At 42.5% G+C, this 18983-nt stretch overlaps 1 protein-coding gene across 4 annotated transcripts in view; it reads right to left on the bottom strand.

Moving 5' to 3' along the window:
* Positions 1–18983, bottom strand: part of aqr (aquarius intron-binding spliceosomal factor) — a 50468-nt gene that overhangs the window by 31018 nt on the left and 467 nt on the right. For all 4 annotated transcript variants that reach the window (XM_047610949.1, XM_047610948.1, XM_047610950.1 and 1 more), the window contains exons 2-22: positions 18813–18909; positions 16951–17007; positions 16741–16781; positions 16610–16645; positions 16376–16496; positions 16036–16176; positions 15376–15444; positions 15143–15243; positions 14963–15039; positions 13989–14053; positions 12047–12163; positions 11828–11941; positions 10631–10734; positions 7997–8099; positions 5901–6021; positions 5485–5626; positions 4864–5042; positions 3454–3621; positions 1988–2157; positions 765–1006; positions 519–668 (exon numbers count right to left, since the gene is read on the bottom strand). In XM_047610949.1, the coding sequence (XP_047466905.1) occupies positions 519–668; positions 765–1006; positions 1988–2157; positions 3454–3621; positions 4864–5042; positions 5485–5626; positions 5901–6021; positions 7997–8099; positions 10631–10734; positions 11828–11941; positions 12047–12163; positions 13989–14053; positions 14963–15039; positions 15143–15243; positions 15376–15444; positions 16036–16176; positions 16376–16496; positions 16610–16645; positions 16741–16781; positions 16951–17007; positions 18813–18896 (2402 nt within the window). In that variant the 5' untranslated portion in view covers positions 18897–18909. The remainder of the gene's footprint in view (positions 1–518; positions 669–764; positions 1007–1987; positions 2158–3453; positions 3622–4863; positions 5043–5484; positions 5627–5900; positions 6022–7996; positions 8100–10630; positions 10735–11827; positions 11942–12046; positions 12164–13988; positions 14054–14962; positions 15040–15142; positions 15244–15375; positions 15445–16035; positions 16177–16375; positions 16497–16609; positions 16646–16740; positions 16782–16950; positions 17008–18812; positions 18910–18983) is intronic.

The raw sequence follows: 18983 nt of genomic DNA, 5'->3' as shown, positions 1-18983 counted from the left end.
TTTTTAAGAGATACTTAAGGCTGGCAGACTTGTTCAAATCTGCTTTGAGATCTTGAAAGTCCGGGCCTCCCCGCGGACCTTTGTTGCCATCAAGATTTAAATATCAAAGTGCAAACTGGAACATCCGCTCAGAGAATCTCGGAGAACTTGGCACGGTTGTTTTGTGGTGTTATAATTAGAGTATGAATATTAAAGCAATTTCTGATCACTTTTAATTGCAATCAAATTTTCACCCACAAATGAAGGCATGACAACAACTACTAAAATAACACCCCAGGATTACGCAGCACAGATTCCATGGAGACAAGCACCTACTCTGTCTGCAATGTTCTTATTCTATACTCTATAATAGCAAACTATTTTTATGTAGAGGTTAAGACTTAGCACAGTGTATTATAATGTATGCAGCAGCAGAGCACAATACAAAGAAATTATCATTATTGTACTTTAAAGAGGTACGGGTACTGAAAACAGCACGCACCCTTCTTCTCATTAATTTGTGAATGGGAAAGACTCACCGTTTGGGCTGGTTGTAGGGGTAAGGCCCACGGTTGAGGGTGACATAGGGTTCAACGGTCAAGGTCATGTCCTCACTTTTGCCCTCCATGTCTTCATCAGCCTTTCTCTTCTTCCCTTTGTCTGTTTTGTCTGAGATGGGGAACTTGATTCTGGTAAAGCAAAGGAAAGAAATTCTCATTAAGGTATATTAACCTACCTTTTTTATTATTATTATTATTATTATTATTATTATTTCACTTTTTTACCTAAAAGGGGGGACCTGCAGCTCAGGGTTCTCTTCGTCAACCTTGATGGTGTAACCAGGGAAGCACGACCGCAGGTGGTCCAGGTTCAGAAAGGTGTCGTTGAAGTCCAACGTGGAGATCTGATTGGGCATTTTGGAGTAGTGGGCGCTTCCTGGGTCACCGTAGCCTAGGATGATGTCGTGAAGCCAATCCGGGACAACGCACTCTGTGTTCATCAGGTGCCTGATGGTCTCCAGCACAGCCTGAAAGAGACACAGAGAAATGTATCAAACCGACAGACAAAGTTACAAGAAACTGAAGGTCACATATCTGAACGAGGCGCACCAGGCAGACAACAGACAGCCATCCCACAAGAGATGGTTTAGCTGGATAATAATAGCTTTGTGGTGGGCTGATGGGAGAGCAGGTAATTTGTAAGTCTGTCAATTATATTTTAATGAGCTGCAAACTGTCTGATACCCTGCGTGGAGTGTGTGGGGAAACGAGTTTGCTTTTATATGCATCACAGATCAAAGACAAAGAAGAATGTTTCTTGAATACCCATTAGTTCCTGCGCTTTTTAAATTCGGATGGCAGAAAAAAAAAAAAAAAAAAAAAACACTTGGAAAAAACATCTGTCATTGCTCTCTGGCTGTGAACTGAGAGACATGGGTGTGCAGAATTAGAAATAGAAAATTTGACGAGCCGTAATGAGAAGCTCTCAGATGAAAAGATGTGATTAAGAGCTTAGAGTTTTGTGCATGGTTAACATTCCGAAAATGTTGAATAAAAAATGGAACAAAACAACATAATGGGACTTTCACATGGCAACATGGTTCATTCACATGACTGACAGAAGACATTGGTGAAATCTGCATAAGAAAATATAACATGAGCATATTAGAAATAAGCTTTTTATTAACCTTCTAAGAACATTATACTGATTATATAACGTGGACATGCTTTCCCACAGAAAGCATAATAAAGCTATGACCTATACTATGGGATTGTTGCCACAAGGGATTTTTAAACCGGAGATGGGGGGTGGGGGGGTTATTGGGAGGGCCTTGAGTGGGCGGCAATCTCAGACATGCCCTGGCCCCAACCTTACACCTACAATACCCACGAGAGTATGATATGTGCAGTACATCACTCAGGGCTGGTGTTGGATGGACCAGAGCTCAAGGTCTAAAGATAAAGCACTCAAGCACAATAAGGTCTGATCTGTGTGCTGGAGACCGAACCTTGAAATTGTTCTCCTTGGGTTTGCGTCTCATGATGATGTTGAAAGTGTCGTATGGATCCTCGGTGCCGCTCTGAATGCTGCTGGTCATGTCCTGCTGATACTGGTTCGGGTCGAGCCACACGCGAAACGTTCTGGCGTCTCCTCGCAGCTTAGGTTTTGGTTCGGGTCCTGGATCAGAGAGGCAGGGGCGAATAAATGACAACACTGTGAAAATACTCTGACAAAGTCTGAAGAAAACCCTGAAAGGTAGCCAAGGACAAGCGGTGTCGTTTTAGGTCAAGGGATAGAAACAATATAAAACAGTAATTTAAAAAGTAATTTCCATCCCACCCTAACATTAATAAATAAAACCATTTTAAAAGAAAAACAAGGCTTGCCATGCAAAAACACCACGCCTCCCCAGGAACAGCAATTACATGTTGATGCATGACTGACAGGCCACAGGCTCTAGGCTTATTCCCACAGGGAGCGTGTGTGGTACAGCAAGTGCAGCTTTCTAAATAGATTCTGTGTGGAGCTGCAGGGCACACAGGAGAGTGAAACCAATCCCGTCTGCTTCTGATGTGTACGCCCATGTACACATGTGTACGACTGTGTGTGGGGTCATCAAATCTCCCTTACTAAAATGAGCGTGGTGATAGCTTTAGAGTGGAAGCTGCACCCTTAACACTATTCAGAAAGTATGTGGACAGCTGAGCTATAACGAATGTGCCATTGTATTGAAGTGTCAGTTATTGGAAGGTGGTATTAAATCAATACACGATCAAAGGGGAGACGTATGGCACGGTAAGCTACGAATATCATGGAGTTGTATGCATATACATGTATATTCTACAAAAGGCAAGCCATTTAAATTTGGTTTAAGGGTATTCGCCATGTGTCCGGACACACAAAGACGTTGTAGTAGTCTTACATTTGATGACTGTGCATTTAATGTTTCTTCTGAGAAGAATACAGCCGCTCACAGATAAAATTTCACCCCGTACCATTTATTATGCTAGGAAGAACTGATTCTGGCGGTACCCTTTGTCTTCCCCAGAGGTGAGTGTAGCTTATGTAACTGTATCTTAGGTGACAAATTATTGTATTCTGCAGGACGAGCACATTCAGTATCATCTTACAGAAACACATTTATTAATAAAAATAAAACCAATGCAGATCCCGAGCTGAACAAAATAAATAAGGGAGAGGACAGAGGCCATCGCTCTCAGGTGTTGTTTTTAACCTCAGGTAAATGGAATGTTAATGTGAACAGGTCGGGTCTCACTGTGACAGTCACCATGACAACACCAGTCTGACCCCCCCTCCTGAGGATTAGCTGTTGGGGCCGATTGTGTTGAGGTCTGATGGGAGGATGGATGTCATGTGTCATGACACATGATGTGTGTGTGTGTGTGTGTGTGTGTGTGTGTGTGTGTGTGTGTGTGTGTGTGTGTGCGCATGTATCCGCCCATACGAGCATACCTTCCTCAATGACGCGGCCCTTGTCATCCAGCATGCCCTGTACCTCGCAGCCTCTCACGTACACCAGGCCAGTCTGCTCCACAAAGGGCTGCCGGCGGTCAAATCGTGTGCCGTAAGGCAGGTTGGGCCGTACCGTGATCAGAAAGCAAACGTCGTGCTTCCGCAGACCTACAAAATAAAGAGGGTGGACAGAGTGAGAAGAAAAGAAAGTGTTTAAGAGATGCAGAGAGAGGGGTGTGGAAGAAATTCCCCACACATTTACTGAATCAGAACAAATTCATTCATTCAAATTCAGCATGTAGTTTTCTATTTTAATTAATCATGTGTCTTGGTCTGGAGAGCTATAGCAGACAGCCGGTCAGAAGCTTCAGCGTGCTTTCTATGCTCCCAGTGAGTCAAAGTGTTTCCATCTTGTCAAGCTCCTATTGACATTATCTATCTACTGTATCAACTACACCGAGAGATAGGGAATCAGGAAATAAAACAGAGGCTCAGTAGTAGAGGCATCACAGGAATAGAATGTCTTCGAAGAGACGTGAGCTTGGCAAGGGTCATGAGTCAAGGCCCGAGGGGATGGAATATAGTGGTGAGGGAAGACTTTATGGAGGTTATAAACTGCCGAGAAGGAGAGATGTTAGGAGACATAATAAAAGAAGAAATGGGAAAAGATCTGGCAAGGCAGTATGGAAGAAAAGTGTGATAATGTGTAATAGTCTGGAGATAAAGTAGTGCCTTTGGTGATGAGTGCATTAGCAGGTTCAACCAAAAACAATTAGAGTAAATGATGCACAGGTCTAGACTGGACCATAGACTGCATAAATACGGACCACTTCCATTAATTGGCCAAACTGACACGAGGACATGGGCAGCGCCATTTTGTGACTTCGGAGTCAGAATCTGCGCAGCATCGTCCGAGAGTGGAGCCAAGTGGCGCCCTACTCTACCTCCGCCAGTTACAAAGAAAAGTCGGATTATACACTACAACTCTTATGTGACCGCTTTAAGGAGTGGTTGACATGGCAACTGATAGTCGTCATTATGTTGCATCCTGTATTTATAGCGTCAAATCACTAACTAAAATGACACTTATCAAAGAAATTGACACTTGAACATGAACATGCATAGTTAATGCAAAATTATATTAACTACCTAATATGACAGAAACCACGAAAATAAATTATTTTTGTGTTTTATTTTGGCCCGAGTCCCACTCACTAACATGGAGGGGGCGGAGCTTAGGACCTACACTGCAGCCAGTCACCAGGGGGAGCTCTACTTGCTTTGGCTTCACTTTTGAGGCGCAGTTCCACCATCCATCTTTATACTGTCTAAGGTCTGGACTTTCTACAGAAAAGTAATGATGGCTGGTTAAGATTATATATTGACAAACAGAAGAAAAAAAAAATTTACCTTCCCACTCGTGCTTAATATGATCTTGCACATTGAGGTTAATGGTGACATCAGCTCGGACGCGAGCAGGCCAGCTTTCTCCGATGTTGGGCTTGGCAACTTCCACTATGGAAAAGGAGGTGATCGTCTGAGCCATCCTCGCCCAGCCCCCGAACACCACTCCACCGTACTCCGATTGCCTGTGTACAGGGACAGACAGGAGGAATTGAGACAAGCGCTGTGGGCTGTTGTCAAGATTGAAAATCAGCTGAATTTAGGGCAGCACATGGTACTTCTGCTTACTTATTTAGTTTTGCAGGAACAACAAGCAGGTTGCTACATCGCTTGACATAATGGGAGCACTTTATGTTAAGCGGTGGGTTTCCAAATGTGGTGTACCAAATATCATATTCTTTTAATAATACATTATCAATGCGCTGTGCTGCCATGTGACACAGAGACGTAAGATAACAATCTTTATTCATTAAAGTAAGAAGCCAAAATGTGCTGTAGCCGAGTTAATGGCAGAAATGTGCTCTACTTAGGAATAAAGAGATGTTTATCGATGTCTGTTGAGAAATTTCAAACTTCAAAAGTTTTACATAAATGTTGGTCCAGGACCTGAACCAGATGACGTCTCACCATGGTTTCATTCGCCAAACCACATCTTCTATGTCCTGTCTGATCTCATATGTGGACTCTAGACGGAAGAGGTTAAAGTTCCTCAGCAGGTAGTCATGGAGGGTCAGGAACTGGAGATTCAGCTTTGGTAACGCGAGGCAGCCTTAAAAAAAAAAAAAAAAAAAAAAAACAAGTAGAAAGATATAAAGTCAGTATTAACTAGAATAGAAATATGAGCAATAAAATGCGGAATATAAAAGACTACTGTTTGTGAGTAATGTGCGTAATAAAAGTTTTGAATGGCCAGGAGGATTCTCCACGAGTGAGCTGGCAGTTTAGCACCAAGCGAACGTCCTTTAGATAACTTATAGCACAAGGTGTTAACAGAGCAGACAGTGAAATTAGCATCTGTTTACAAATTCATTTACAGCACACACCTTCGCCCGAGTAGTACTCGGTCGGAACGATGTTCTCGTCCCAGATTATCTTCTCCGTCGGATAAAGGGGCATCTGGTTTAGTTGCTCAATCTGAGAGATTCTGCGCTCATGACGGGACACCTGTGTATGTATGGAAAACAGAGGGAGGGAGGGAGAGAACATAAACAGAGAGAAACTGGGTTAATGAAAAAACGTCCGTCTGTCCCTGTGGCTTAGCGTTTTAGGATCTTTAGGTTCTGCCTTACTAGAAAACTGGAAATAAAGAATGGGGTCAAGAGAGCAGAAAGCCAAAGGCTGCATCGATTCATGCCCCCTTTTTAAATCACTACTCAAAACACATCTGTTTAAAACTGTGTAGTCTGTGCATTGTCCCTTATTACAGAGCAAAGCGCCTTCAACTAAAATTTATTATTATTATTACTAAAGGTTTATATATACACCAAACCATGATCAACAGCACAAGATGTTGAACTGGCCACCAAATTCACTAGATCGTAGGCCTTCAACAGGGGGTCCGCGACGTCTAGGGGGTCTGCGGACATACTGCCTTAAATACACATTAACAAGCATCCAACATATTTTATAAACGGAGACGGGACACGTTAACTTTCAGTCAGCACTTCACTCATTCAGCGATACAAGAGCCGTCTCAACAGCTACTATCCGAGACCTGTCAATCTAAGCCTCCTGTACACAGTAGGCCCCGCCCCTATCGTTGCTGACCAAAGCACGAGGCCGCATGTTACACTCCGAGTCCGTCAGGTTTCACCACCCTCAGAAGGCCCATGTCCATTCTATGGACTACAATGGGTCAGAACTGTTTTGGAGGCACAACGGAGACCTTGATATATTAGGGTATATTAAGTGGTCATAATGTTATGCATGATGGGTGTATTTTGGGTTATGATAAGAGAATCCAGGTCACAGGCTGGAAGCCAACAGGAACCCTGCAGGTATTGTGATGACATATCTCTGTAGTGTTGGCGCACTCCTTCCTAAAAAGTGTTTATTTAACTTCGGACACGGATGTTTAAGACCTCCGAATGCCATCAAGTGCAGCGTGTCAATATTTGGACAAATAAACGCCACCGTTTTGCAGGAAAGAAAAGAGTTAGGTCGAACACGGGTGGCAAATAAAAGCTTCTGTTACAGTGTGAGGATAACTTTCCATTTTAATGCATTAATCTTTGAACCCTGTACATTTCCTACTCAGTTTGATGTGGAGACAACTGCGCACGCAAAAAACACACAAATCACATGAATTATTTACACGGTGAAGCAGAGTGATATCTGCTGTTGAATGGAAACCAGCTCATCTGTTCCACCAGAGGAAGTAAACAGCCTAAACTATCCTAACACCGGGGCTGGTGTGACAGCAGCAATGCAAGTTTTTTTTCATCCTGTGTTCGATTAACTCCACCCAGTCAGAGATCTTGGTTGTTGGGGGCAACCTCGGGCAAATGTAAATGAAACCACTGACAAAATCTCCTGCTAGCAATCTAATCAGATGCGGAACAGCTCTTCGCCGCCGCTTCTCTTGGGTAATTTAGTGGGGCGAGGGTGGACCGGTGGGACAAGGGTCCAGCAGATTCCTCAAGAGGTTTTTCAAAAAGAAAATTAGCGAGAGCAAGGGAAAGGGAACCGGAGAGCACAATCAAATTAGCTCATGCTTTTCAAGTGATATTATAAAAAAATGAAGGAAACAAAGGGCTCTCTGGCTCATCAGCACTGTCTCCAATCTACCCTACCTTACACAAAATCCCATAAAAAGCAATAATTGGATTAGAAAGCAAATTCAAGAGGGATGGGGCAGCAGAGAGGGGATACCCTATGTAATCCAAGGTCAAGAGCATAGATTCATTATTTTAAAATTTGAAAAAGCAAAACCTTTTGTGCTGCAGAGCTGCAGCGGACACTTATTGTGCTGAAAAACTACACATCTTTTATATTACCAGACGACAAGTGACCAACAGCTGATGTATTACCTCATCAACGTAAAGGTGAGGTGCATTAAAATAGTTCGGAAGGGCTGGAACAAATATGACAACGTCTGATCGAAAACTCAAACGCTCACAAACACCAACACTGCACTTACCAGCAACTCAAGGAGGACATCTTTCTCAATGGTGGTGTCTTGCCCTTCAGGCAGCTCTGGCAGCAGGCACAGATATGAGGCCACCTGGTGGAGCATATTGGGACTAGGGAGAATAATGAGATAAGCAAGTGGTTAGTGGGCTGGAAAATTTGCATTTGCAAATTACGAAATTTAGCCGACACTCTAATCCTGAGCCGGGATGAGAATGATCAGATAATAACTAATTGCTGTTCAAACATTATGATTTGTTAATGGCTAAAATGATGAAGATACAACAGGGACAGTCCCTGTCTACTCAAGCTACAATACATATTTTGACTAAATATTACTTTTGTTCATCATCATTTATATAGAGGAAATTTCATGTGTGTCCAGACATGTTCGGGACACTGTGTCCCTACAGTTTTTTTTTTTTTTTTTTTCAAATGGAGAGTGCAGTGTGAAGATCCACAGCCTCCCCCAAAATGCTTATTAGGACTGCGGCAACAAAGCAATTTTCCTGTTTGCTCTGACACGGCGCTCCTGCTCCGTCAGCGTGTGCGGTAAGGGGCCGGGGAGCACTGATGAGACAGGATTATGAAAATCAAAGACCCGTCTCTGTCTCGAAAAGCTGAGGTGCGGCTCCGTGCACGCAGACCCCGTTTTTAATCAGGCTGACACGCCGTGACAGGGGAAGGACCCGGTGCACAACGAAGGACAGGACCTGGACGCAAAGTGACAGGCCCGGACAGCTACTCGTGGCACCGGCCAACTGTAACCGTGTATGTGCATCTATTCTGCCCGCTCGTCATGCTATGCTTGGGCGGCGGGGTGGCAATTCTGCCAGCGTTGCAGTTTGGTGGCCCAGTGCATGACCTGGCATGGGTCATGTGGACATTCCTTCCCTTAGCAACTAAATAACAGCGGCACAACAACTCACTCTGAGTAACGGAGATGAGTGGACCGGGTCATGACTGACAGCTGAGCCACTGGCCGGGGCAAAGAAGGTAAAGATAGGGACAGAAGCTTATTCTATTTTGTGTAAGTCATTTCACTTTATTCGAGTTAATTTGGTGTGTAATTACCAAGGTCAGAAGCTTCACAACATGAGACAATGTCACTGGATAAGCCTTCCTTTAATTGTTTACAATTGAACAACAACTGAAGGCTTTACGGTTGGTTTATGCCTCCACATTTTCTTTTCACTATAAAAACCTTATATCCTCACTGTAGGCACCAGGAACTGAACTGCTATAGCTAGGCACCCTTTCAAGTGCCAGGACCACCGCGAAGAAATACTCCACAGAACTAATTACACCAATTATTTCAACATTTCCCGTAGTGTTGAATGACTCTTCAATTTTTACTAGCGTTTCACAGCGATGCATTCTCTTTGATCACGCATTCAGTCCCGTTTTTCCTGGCCTGAAACGGCACTCAACATGTTTTACATAACTGAAAGAAGGCGTCTCTGCGTGTCTGCGTACATGTGAGAGAAAGGGTGTGTGCGCGCACGCGGGGCTGTGCAATAACGCTGCGTTTGTGTGTTTGGGAGGACTTAGCGGATAAATTCGGAGCGGCGGGTGACTGGGAGCTTAGCCCGTGGGTAGCACAGCTGGAATAAACTGGCATTAGCGCGAGTTGTTTGGATGAAAAGTGCCTCGTTAAATCTGATCGGCATATTTGGAGTCACCCAGGAGCTGCTTCGGTGACAGTTGCGGAGCGGGGAACAATGCCGTTCGCTGCTATATTCAAAACCCCCTAATTCTGGGAAAGGGAGCAGAGCTTCTAAGAAATACACGAATGGCTGAGTTAAGTATTTACCTGATTCAGCTCAGCTCGGCTCATAACACTCTGCCTGACTCAAAGAAACTTAGTGTGGGGTTTAAGAATTTATAATCCACTACAAGAAGTCAAAAATATGGATGTGGAAATGTGGACAGGAGAAGAAAAAAATCGAGTCATTCCTAATTTTCGCTAAGCAACTGTGACAAAGACATCGCACGGAGCGTTATAGAGTGGAGTGTGTTGTACAGCCAAACACAATGATTTAAAGATCTTCTAAAAGTTTTAAATGTCATTATGATATCAAATGCCAAGAAAGGTTAGAGCTTGAAGAAATTACTAAACTGCAATGAATCAATGTCTTTTAACTCCCACTAACACGCGCGCGAGTCGAAAATGCACACGAACGCCGGCCGGTGCGTCAAAGCGAGGGCGCTTTTTTGGCTCTTTGCTGAGCTAATATGATCTGACAAACACAGCTGTTCAAAGACTTTATTCTCAAGCCACTGCAAATCGATTAAATTAATGAGGCATGACTCTCTCTCTGGCCGGTACCAGCTGCCTGTTCAAGGGTTCACTAACTGCCATTTAGCAGGGAAGACAGCAATGGTGAAGCTGCTGTATTACAACACCGGAGCACGATAACCACGCCTGTGTGCCTGTATTTCAACATGATGAGGGGAAACTAAGCATCTGACGCGACATTAGCAGAAAACTGGACAAGCGTTTCCATGCGAGGTGGACTAGTTAAATCACTAAAATAACAAAGCACCTGTACGTAAGTGGTTAGCACATTTACACAGTTGAAATGCTGCCGTGATGGCACCAAGGTACACATTGCCAAATGGCAACTTGTTTGGTTTTATTTACCTGAGATGGCCAAAGTGTTTGGTCAGGGATTCTCGAGTGTCCACTGCTGCCACGCTGGACAAGGCAAAGTCGTGCAACTCTGGGAAATGAGCGAAGGCTGCCCTCTGCGAGACAGCAAACAAGAGCAACAGAGAGAAAACATGAGTCACGTCCAAAAATCACTGTTAGAAACATCAACTCTTTATTCCAACAATTTACCCAGCAGTAGTGACTCAACCTGATTCGCAGTAGCATATTAGAGAGGGAGTAGTCCAGAATGTGGAATAAGATAATGAGCAGAGGATTGTAATATTTCTTAATAGAAACATGTAAATCAGATTTGGTGCTGCAACTGGTAGTGGTACTTCGTATTCAGGCTGCTCTACCACGCAGCATCAAGTCATGTTACCCAGAAGCACAGACGCAGTGAAGGCATCGGTTATGGAATAGAACATCCTGGAAAGACGCACTCAATTATTTAAAAAATAACAACAGCAATGCAAGTAAGTAAAAAAAGCGATGCCTAGACTAACCGTTTTTTTTCAGTAATGAGTAATCTAACCCGTTACTATTTCCAACCCAGTAATCAGTTACTAGGTCACTGTGCATTACTACTGTCTCCATTTTCCTGAGTAAAAATATTATATTTTTACTGTCATTCATATATATATATACACACACACACACATATATACATATATATAGATATAGATAGATATGTTTTTGCTTTCTTCTTATGTCTTGGGGAGTGACGTCACCTATGAAGTCAGGTTTTCAGCATGAACACAACTGTGTAATACCACGCAGCGACACAAATGTAAACAGCAATGGAGGGAGGATGCACGTCTCATAACTGGAAATACCGCCACTATCTGAGTATGTGTCAGCTAAAGACAACAATGGTACGGTTCGCTATACACTCTGCTGGCGACAAAGTCCTCTCTAACTTCAAAAACACAACGTTGAAACATTTGGAATCGCAGCACGGAGAGTTGGAGAAGTTGGTGTTGTAGAGGAAATGCTACCTTTTATATAACACCATGTATACTTTTTGGTTAATAAAGTAACTAACTAATCTAACATAGTTACTTTTAATCAGTAAAGTAACTAAGTTTTTAAAGTAGTTCTAATCTGATTACTTTTTCAGGATAACTGTGGCAACACTGCTGAGATGTACCATTGGATGCCTGTGTCTTTTTATACATCACTAACACTCACCTGCAGTGAGGTGATCTTGTCATAGTGGAGAGTGGTCATCTCTTTCTGAGTCAGGGCCATTCCTGTCTGGTCATTGATCTCAAAACCAGTGTAGAACTTGAGCATGTCGAGCAACTGCAAAAATGAGACAAGAGCACAGGTTACACATAAACATAAATAAAAAAGAAATCACTGCATATGCACTTTTCTCTCGGGTGCATGGATGCTTGTGTGTCGTACCTGGCAGAAGAGGTGTCCCTCCTTCTCTCTCTTTGTGAGGCTGGAGAGGTGGCAGCTGACCATCAAATGAGAGTCATCCAGCATCGTATTAAACCAACGCCTGGTGGGCAGCAGTGCCTGGACACACAAGACAACATGTTTATAGCAGTGGACTGTATTGTTTACAGCTGTAGATTAAAAAAAAAAAAAAGCTCAAACAACGTGAGAAATTTCAGACGCGGAGACGGAAAGACAAACCGGAAATTATTCCTTAAGGACATTCATAAGAGAAAAAAAGAGTTGGGTATTGTATGAACTGACGACTTTCAGGGTCACTGAAATCAATTGACATTTCCCAGCATCCGGATTACACTTATCAATACATCTCATCGATTCACGCACTTTTCTTGGGGCCGTTCTGATTAAAACATAGGATGGAGGGAAAAAATAAGGCAGAGTGAAATGCGGAGACAACAGAGCGAGAACCGGTTCAGCTACTCCACAGCTATTCTTTATTTGCTTCTCGTTTGAACAAGACGCGAAGGCAAGAACAGAGGAAACCTGTCAAAATGAGATAACCGAGACGCTTTGGTCGGATTATGACAAAGACACTCAAAACATGTTGATGAACAGACAGTCTGAGTGAAAGGCTGACTGGTGCATACAGAAACACGCCACGAAGGCTGAACGAAGAAAAAAAAAGAGAATATGAAATGCAAAACAAACACACGAAAACATCTATTATTTTATTCCCTGAAACTGTTCTTCAAAGGGAGCAGGTGCAGCCATTGATACCTGAATAATAGCGGAACAGATGCCTTTACATCCAACAGCCATCTTTGATCTCGACACAGCCCTGACAGGCCGCATAAAACAGGCATGATAACGGGGATCTGTTTCCCCGCATTCACTTTCAGGTCGTCATCAGAGAGGGGAAGTATGGATTTCAGGTAACTGAGGGTTTGTAAAAGGATAGCGCTGAAGGACAGGAGATTTCTCTGGAGACGGTCAGCTGGCCGGCCGCTAGCCGCTGCCAGGAACAGCGAGGCCGACCTGTCAGCAGGTAGCCACATGAAATCTATCGAGCTCCCCGGCTAGTAACAGGAGATTTGCCCAGGCAGCACGAGTAACAGTCTTACGTGACACGGTGTCTACACTGCGACCTCATTGGCGAGTCTCTCTGAGACACCGTGCCAAGTCCCGTGTACTTTTTAAACAGGTTCGTAAAGGCTTTCATCACTATTAAAATGCCAACCCTGACCCATGAATAAAAATGAAGAATAAACTCCACCGGGTGATCTATTCAGTCCGGGTTTCTGTTTTAACAAAAACACCCTTCTGATATCTTTTATAAATGCAAATGAAAAAAAATTGCAGCTCAGAGCAGAAATAATCAAAATTTCCCAACAACTACTACACACCTCCTGCTACTTTATATTTGACTTACAACAACTTCATCTCACATGTTTCGGCAACTGTACAACAGATAAACAAATGTTAAATGTAATGTAAAATATGTTTTGTTCTATTCAAACATAATGATTATCCCTTGACACACAATTCAAGCCACCATCAGGCTAAAACCGACCTTTCTCATACTTGGAACAAAAGGCTACCGTTTCAAATAGTGCACAGCTTTGCAGACGGCAATGACAGAAGCACACTGAGAGGAGCTGGGACTGCACATTCATCCACCGTCTGTTGACCTGAGTTAGCTATAAATGTGAAGGACAATGAGCTCTGCAAAAAACTGATGTCTAGACCGCTTCCTTCATCAGGATGCCACGATCAAGCAAATGCACCGCACGCCCACGAGCGCACGGTCACAGTGGAAATGGGCGCCCGGCCGGTCTCGTGAAGAGTGAGTGCATTATATTTCACTGTAAACGTTGAACTCAAACGAAGGCAATCAGAAAGGCAATATATACCGACTAAGGTTATGGAATAGGAGGTTGCGTCTTACCTCCAAATCAATCATGAGTTCAATGAACCTCTCGCAGTAATGAACTTTGTCCATGCACGCATCCCCTGTGGAAAAGGAAGGAGGAGATCAGGGAGGTTACCACTTCACTTTAGATCAGGAAACACGAGTCGTCAATGACAAATGCAATCTGGCTAAAAAAATAAATAAAAAAAAAAAGACAGGAATGGTGGACGTAGCAACATATAGAAGGATGTGTAGTTTTCACCAAAGACATGAGGCCAGCAAACGCATGTGGACAACACCAAGGTGCCATGCTGAGTGTGCGATCCTCACTATGAGATGCTGCATAGCCGGCGCAGCGGCATGCTGGGACCTCAGCACTCATTAAGCATGCCTGCGTGTGTGCGCGCATGCACACTTAAAGTTGAGGCATGCGGCAGGCATTGGAGTGATGTGGATCCCGCTGGGCTTTAGATTGTAATCCAATCTGTCAGGTTTGAATTCTATCTAAACACACAAATACACACATTCTGTTTTTAGCATTCAGGTGGGGGGCCTGTGTGTCGGCCTGCATTACAGCACAGGAGTCGGCGCCGGTGGCTGTTACGGCAGCTGGACTACACGCTCCTTCGGCAGCTGCACGACGCAGAAGGAAAGGAGGGCAGCGCAACCGAAATAGTGATGTAAAAGGGGGATGCTGTGTTTCATATGGGCGATATCTGTTGTCTGACACCGTGCAAGCTCGAGGTAAAGGCTTAGCACATTCATCCTGCTGGGAGAGGAAGTGCGCACACATGAAAGACATGATTTGGGCCTTAAATCCCACCTGGGATCATTAATTTTTACAAACTATTTGGAAATAATGATCATCACCAGAGATGTTCTTTCTAAAAGTATAGATTTTTTTTCCTAATAAAAAATACGACCAAGACATAATGATCTCTCTTTTTGCTGAGGGAATTCCCTGTTCTACTGCGGTACACATTCCCAAGGGAAATAAATGTCCTTTTTACCTGAAGGTGGAATTGACTCGAGAACCCCGAGAAACTTTTTAATGAGAGCTGAGAGGAAGGTCCTCTCTTTAGTTGCCCTGAGGATGACAAAAAAATAAAGCAAATCAGAACGAGCCTAGAAACATCATTTTTTTGTCTGTACAGATCTTCCAAACACACAAGCAAAGAAAATGTTATTACTGCTCAGCTGCGTCAGCATCCATCTTATCAAATTTCTTCTTGATTAGATTCCAGAACTTCTGCAGCTTTGGAACTTTCTTCAGCTCGTGCTGGAGTCGGGACTGCAGACGCAACAGAAACAAATCAGCAAAGAGTCACTTTTACTTAGGATCAGTGTCACAGCAAGGAGCCTGTACTTGGTGTGTAAATAACCACCAAAGAAACTTAATTAGGGCAATAGTTTGACATCTTACTGGTATGAGGCACATCCACATGGGCAGAGAGATGAGTTGCTGCACCTGCTCTCTGATCAAATCCACCTCCTGGGAGGGATGCACACCAAGAGACGGACGGGGAAAGAAAAGAAGAAAGTGGGAGTTGTCAAAATGCACCGTGCATGACAGATTGTTATTACACTTCAGCCCCTAATAAAAGCCAGCAACTAAAATATTTAGAGGCTTTTATGGGATACAATCAAGGGGCAGCAGGCTATCACAGCAGATTTTAAAGTGAGACATCTGCAGTGCTTCCCTGTGGTTTAATGCAGCTGTTGATGATAGAAAGGGAACTAGCCAAAGATGAACTGCCTTGTCTGCTATTGCCACCTAGTGGACACAACCAATAACTATTGTTTCCTTTCATTGGGTAAGAAGTTGCTCCTGATTCTAATTCAAATTTCCATGCAAATTTCTTTATGATATAAGATTAGTTATTATGTTATCCAATTACTTTTGCAAATTCTAGCAATTTACGCTTCTTTATAATAAATCTCTGTAACATGATTTTTCTGTATAAGTTATATTTCTTGAGTTAAACCTAAATACTATGAAAAATGTCTTGTTACTGGCATAAATAATGATTTATCCATCTAGCGGGTAAGTCAAGGCATTGTGTATTACTTTTGTGGTACTCACCAGACTATTGAAGCAGTGGTCCAGGAAAACCAGGAGCACGGTTTGCTCCTTCAGAGTGAGACCAGCCTCCTCGCCTGCCAGCACAGCTTCCCTCACACATTTGAAGAAGAATGGGAAGTGGCTGGGCTCCTTCTTGAATACCTGATATGGACCATGAAGAAAGGAAAAAAAAAAACATTTAAAAAACATCAATTAACTTCTATAAATACTTCTATATATTCTACTAATACTTCTATATTTAAAAAATATGTGCTCTTGCAATTTAGTATAAATATGGTCTTCAAGCAATGACACCTGATCTAAACATGTACAAGATATTAGTTTTGTTTTGTTTTTTTACCTCCCATGCTGGAACATTTTCTCTGAACTTCTCATTGACAATGCAGCAAATGGACATGAGAAAAGCCTTGCTGGACACCTCAGGAGTATAGTTCACCCACAGGTAGTTTTCAAGGTATTGGCTAAAACAGGAAAACAAAATAAAGATTAAAATGGGGAATTCATTTCTATCCACAAAGTTTTATATGTTTGCTGGCTGTTTAATAAATACAATGGAGAAAGGGAAATGTCTCACCTGAATTCAAGCAGCATAATTTTTCTAATGGCAAACCTAGAAAATGTACAAAAGAACACAATAGAAAAATAAATACGAGGAAAAGGTATTCAACAAATTCAAGACATGTGCAAGCAAAATAATCGACTTACTTGGACATGAGAATTTCTTTCTCATAAATATCTTCCATGACCTAAAGGAAAGAATATATAAATAATTGGACATCAAGACAAACATCAAACATTTTTACCATATTAATGAAAACGATTAAAATATACTTTGCATTAAGTAAATAAAATACTGTAAATATGACAAGAAGTATACTCCGACACCATTAAGAAGAAGCAATATGTTAACCTCACCTTAGGGTCAAAGGGTAGTTTGTTCTTTGCATGGGGAGCCCAGTATTTGTTTGCCAACTGTGGAGGGAAATAAGGAGAGCGTCAGAAGTTCTGAGTATGTATAAACATACTGAAAGTGCACACTTGTCCCTTTGTTCCCTTGGAAGTGCACACTTGGAAGTAAACATCTCATGGTGCGTTCCATTTCCCTCAGAGGGTGGAATTCGGCACTGGGAATAACACACCTGAGTTATTGGCATTCCAGTTACAGAAGTCAGAAAATGAAATGGAAATCCATGAAAGCGCTTGCCCTGTCTGAATATAATTTGGTGGACACTTGCTGTCTTCAATATTTACATTTTTTGAGTGCAGAGTGGAATTAAATAAAAAAAAAAAAAAGAAATCTACCAGACCACACGAGGCAGAAATTTATAAAAAAAAAATTCACGATGTTTTGCACTGTTTTGGTTTTACCAGGCTATTGCTTTAAGCGATTGTTAGCATGACATGGACTTGTTGTTCCCATATAACACACGAAGAACTTAAATTACACTGAAACAGCATTTCAGCATATGTATGTCAAAAAATACTGTCTGTACAACTGATTTAATGCAACAAAAACTAATCACAAGTGCTAATAAATGGAATATAACGAGAGCTACAAATTACTGTTTACACATAGGGCGGCCATCTTTGTAACGCAACCTGGGAGCAGAGAGAATTGTACTGGGGTGATCGAGTTGAAAATTCCAACTTGGAAATTCCAACTTCTGAGTACAAATGAAACGCACTATGATACTTTGCCGGTGCACACTTGTCTCCTTGGGGCAAGGAAAGGTGCAGGGGAGCACGCAAGGGAGCAAACTGTCTATTGAGCATTCAAGAGTAGAGAGCAAGCGATCAGGGAAGTAAGCAACGAAGCAGCGCAAGAAAGTAAAGTAACAAAGAAACAAGGGTACTAAACGCAAAGGACAAAGTAAGCATCTAAACAAGGAGTAAGGGAATGAACGCTTTTTTGTTTGTTGGTTTAGCACAAATTATATTCCAATCTGTGCAAAGTGGGAACGATGCATTTACAAGCTTGCACAGAGTTCCACACCTAGCCATACAGAACGCATATTACATACAGGCTAAACATTAAAAAACACATGTGATTCCAAAAAGAAAGAGAAGCAACGAAAACAAAGTTACTTAGATCACCAGCAGGTGAAACTAGGACAAGGCAGCAATACAGAAAAGAAGCGAGCAGGCAAGTGAGCATGAAACTTTATGGACTCATCAGTATGACATACACTGATCAGGCATATCATTATGACCACTTTCTTAATATTGTCTAGGTCTCCTTGTCTGGCAACAGAATGTTGTTAGTGGGGGGGTCTTTGGGTCCTATGGGTTGAGGGGATCTGTGGGTCAGGCTTGTTCCAGTGCATTGCACTGATACTTGATCAGTTTGGGATCTAGTGAATTTGGTGCTGTCTTTATAACTCCTCCCACTGAGTGTTAGTTACTCCAATCACTTCAGGCTCTTACCTATGTGAAGTTTGGTGCAATATTTTTTTATTCTATTTGACTCTCACTTGATGGGAGCTGCCATCAAGGAGTGCTATTGCTATTGGGTGGGGGTGCAAGGTCTGGTGTAGGTGGGTAGTACACGTCTAAATAACATGCCAGGCCCAAAAGTTGGGAAGCAGAACACTGAATTGTCACAAGTTGGCCAATGTTATTCACTTGTCCTGGTCATAATATTATGTCTGATCGATGTACAGTATGTTCAAGCAGGTAAACATGACTTTAGGTAAGAAATTGTTCTGCCTCTAGTATAAAAATAGGATGGAAAACATTAAACACACAGAGCTGGATCACATATGAAGTGCAGATCTTACCTGTGTGACATATTCCGCATTTATCTGGGACACAGACGGCGCAGCAACCTTTTTAGAAGGAGTTTCTTTCTCCGTAGAGGCCATTTCGCAAAGGTGACTATGAGGAAAATAGGCACAGAAATGATTTACTTATTTTTTTTAACACAGAAGTTCAGATCCACCAAAATAACA

This window comes from Mugil cephalus, chromosome 17 (assembly GCF_022458985.1).
Source record: "Mugil cephalus isolate CIBA_MC_2020 chromosome 17, CIBA_Mcephalus_1.1, whole genome shotgun sequence".
NCBI classification, from domain to species: Eukaryota; Metazoa; Chordata; class Actinopteri; order Mugiliformes; family Mugilidae; genus Mugil; species Mugil cephalus.
Note: the sequence above shows the minus strand (reverse complement) of the source record. Positions and strands in the feature narration are given on the sequence as shown.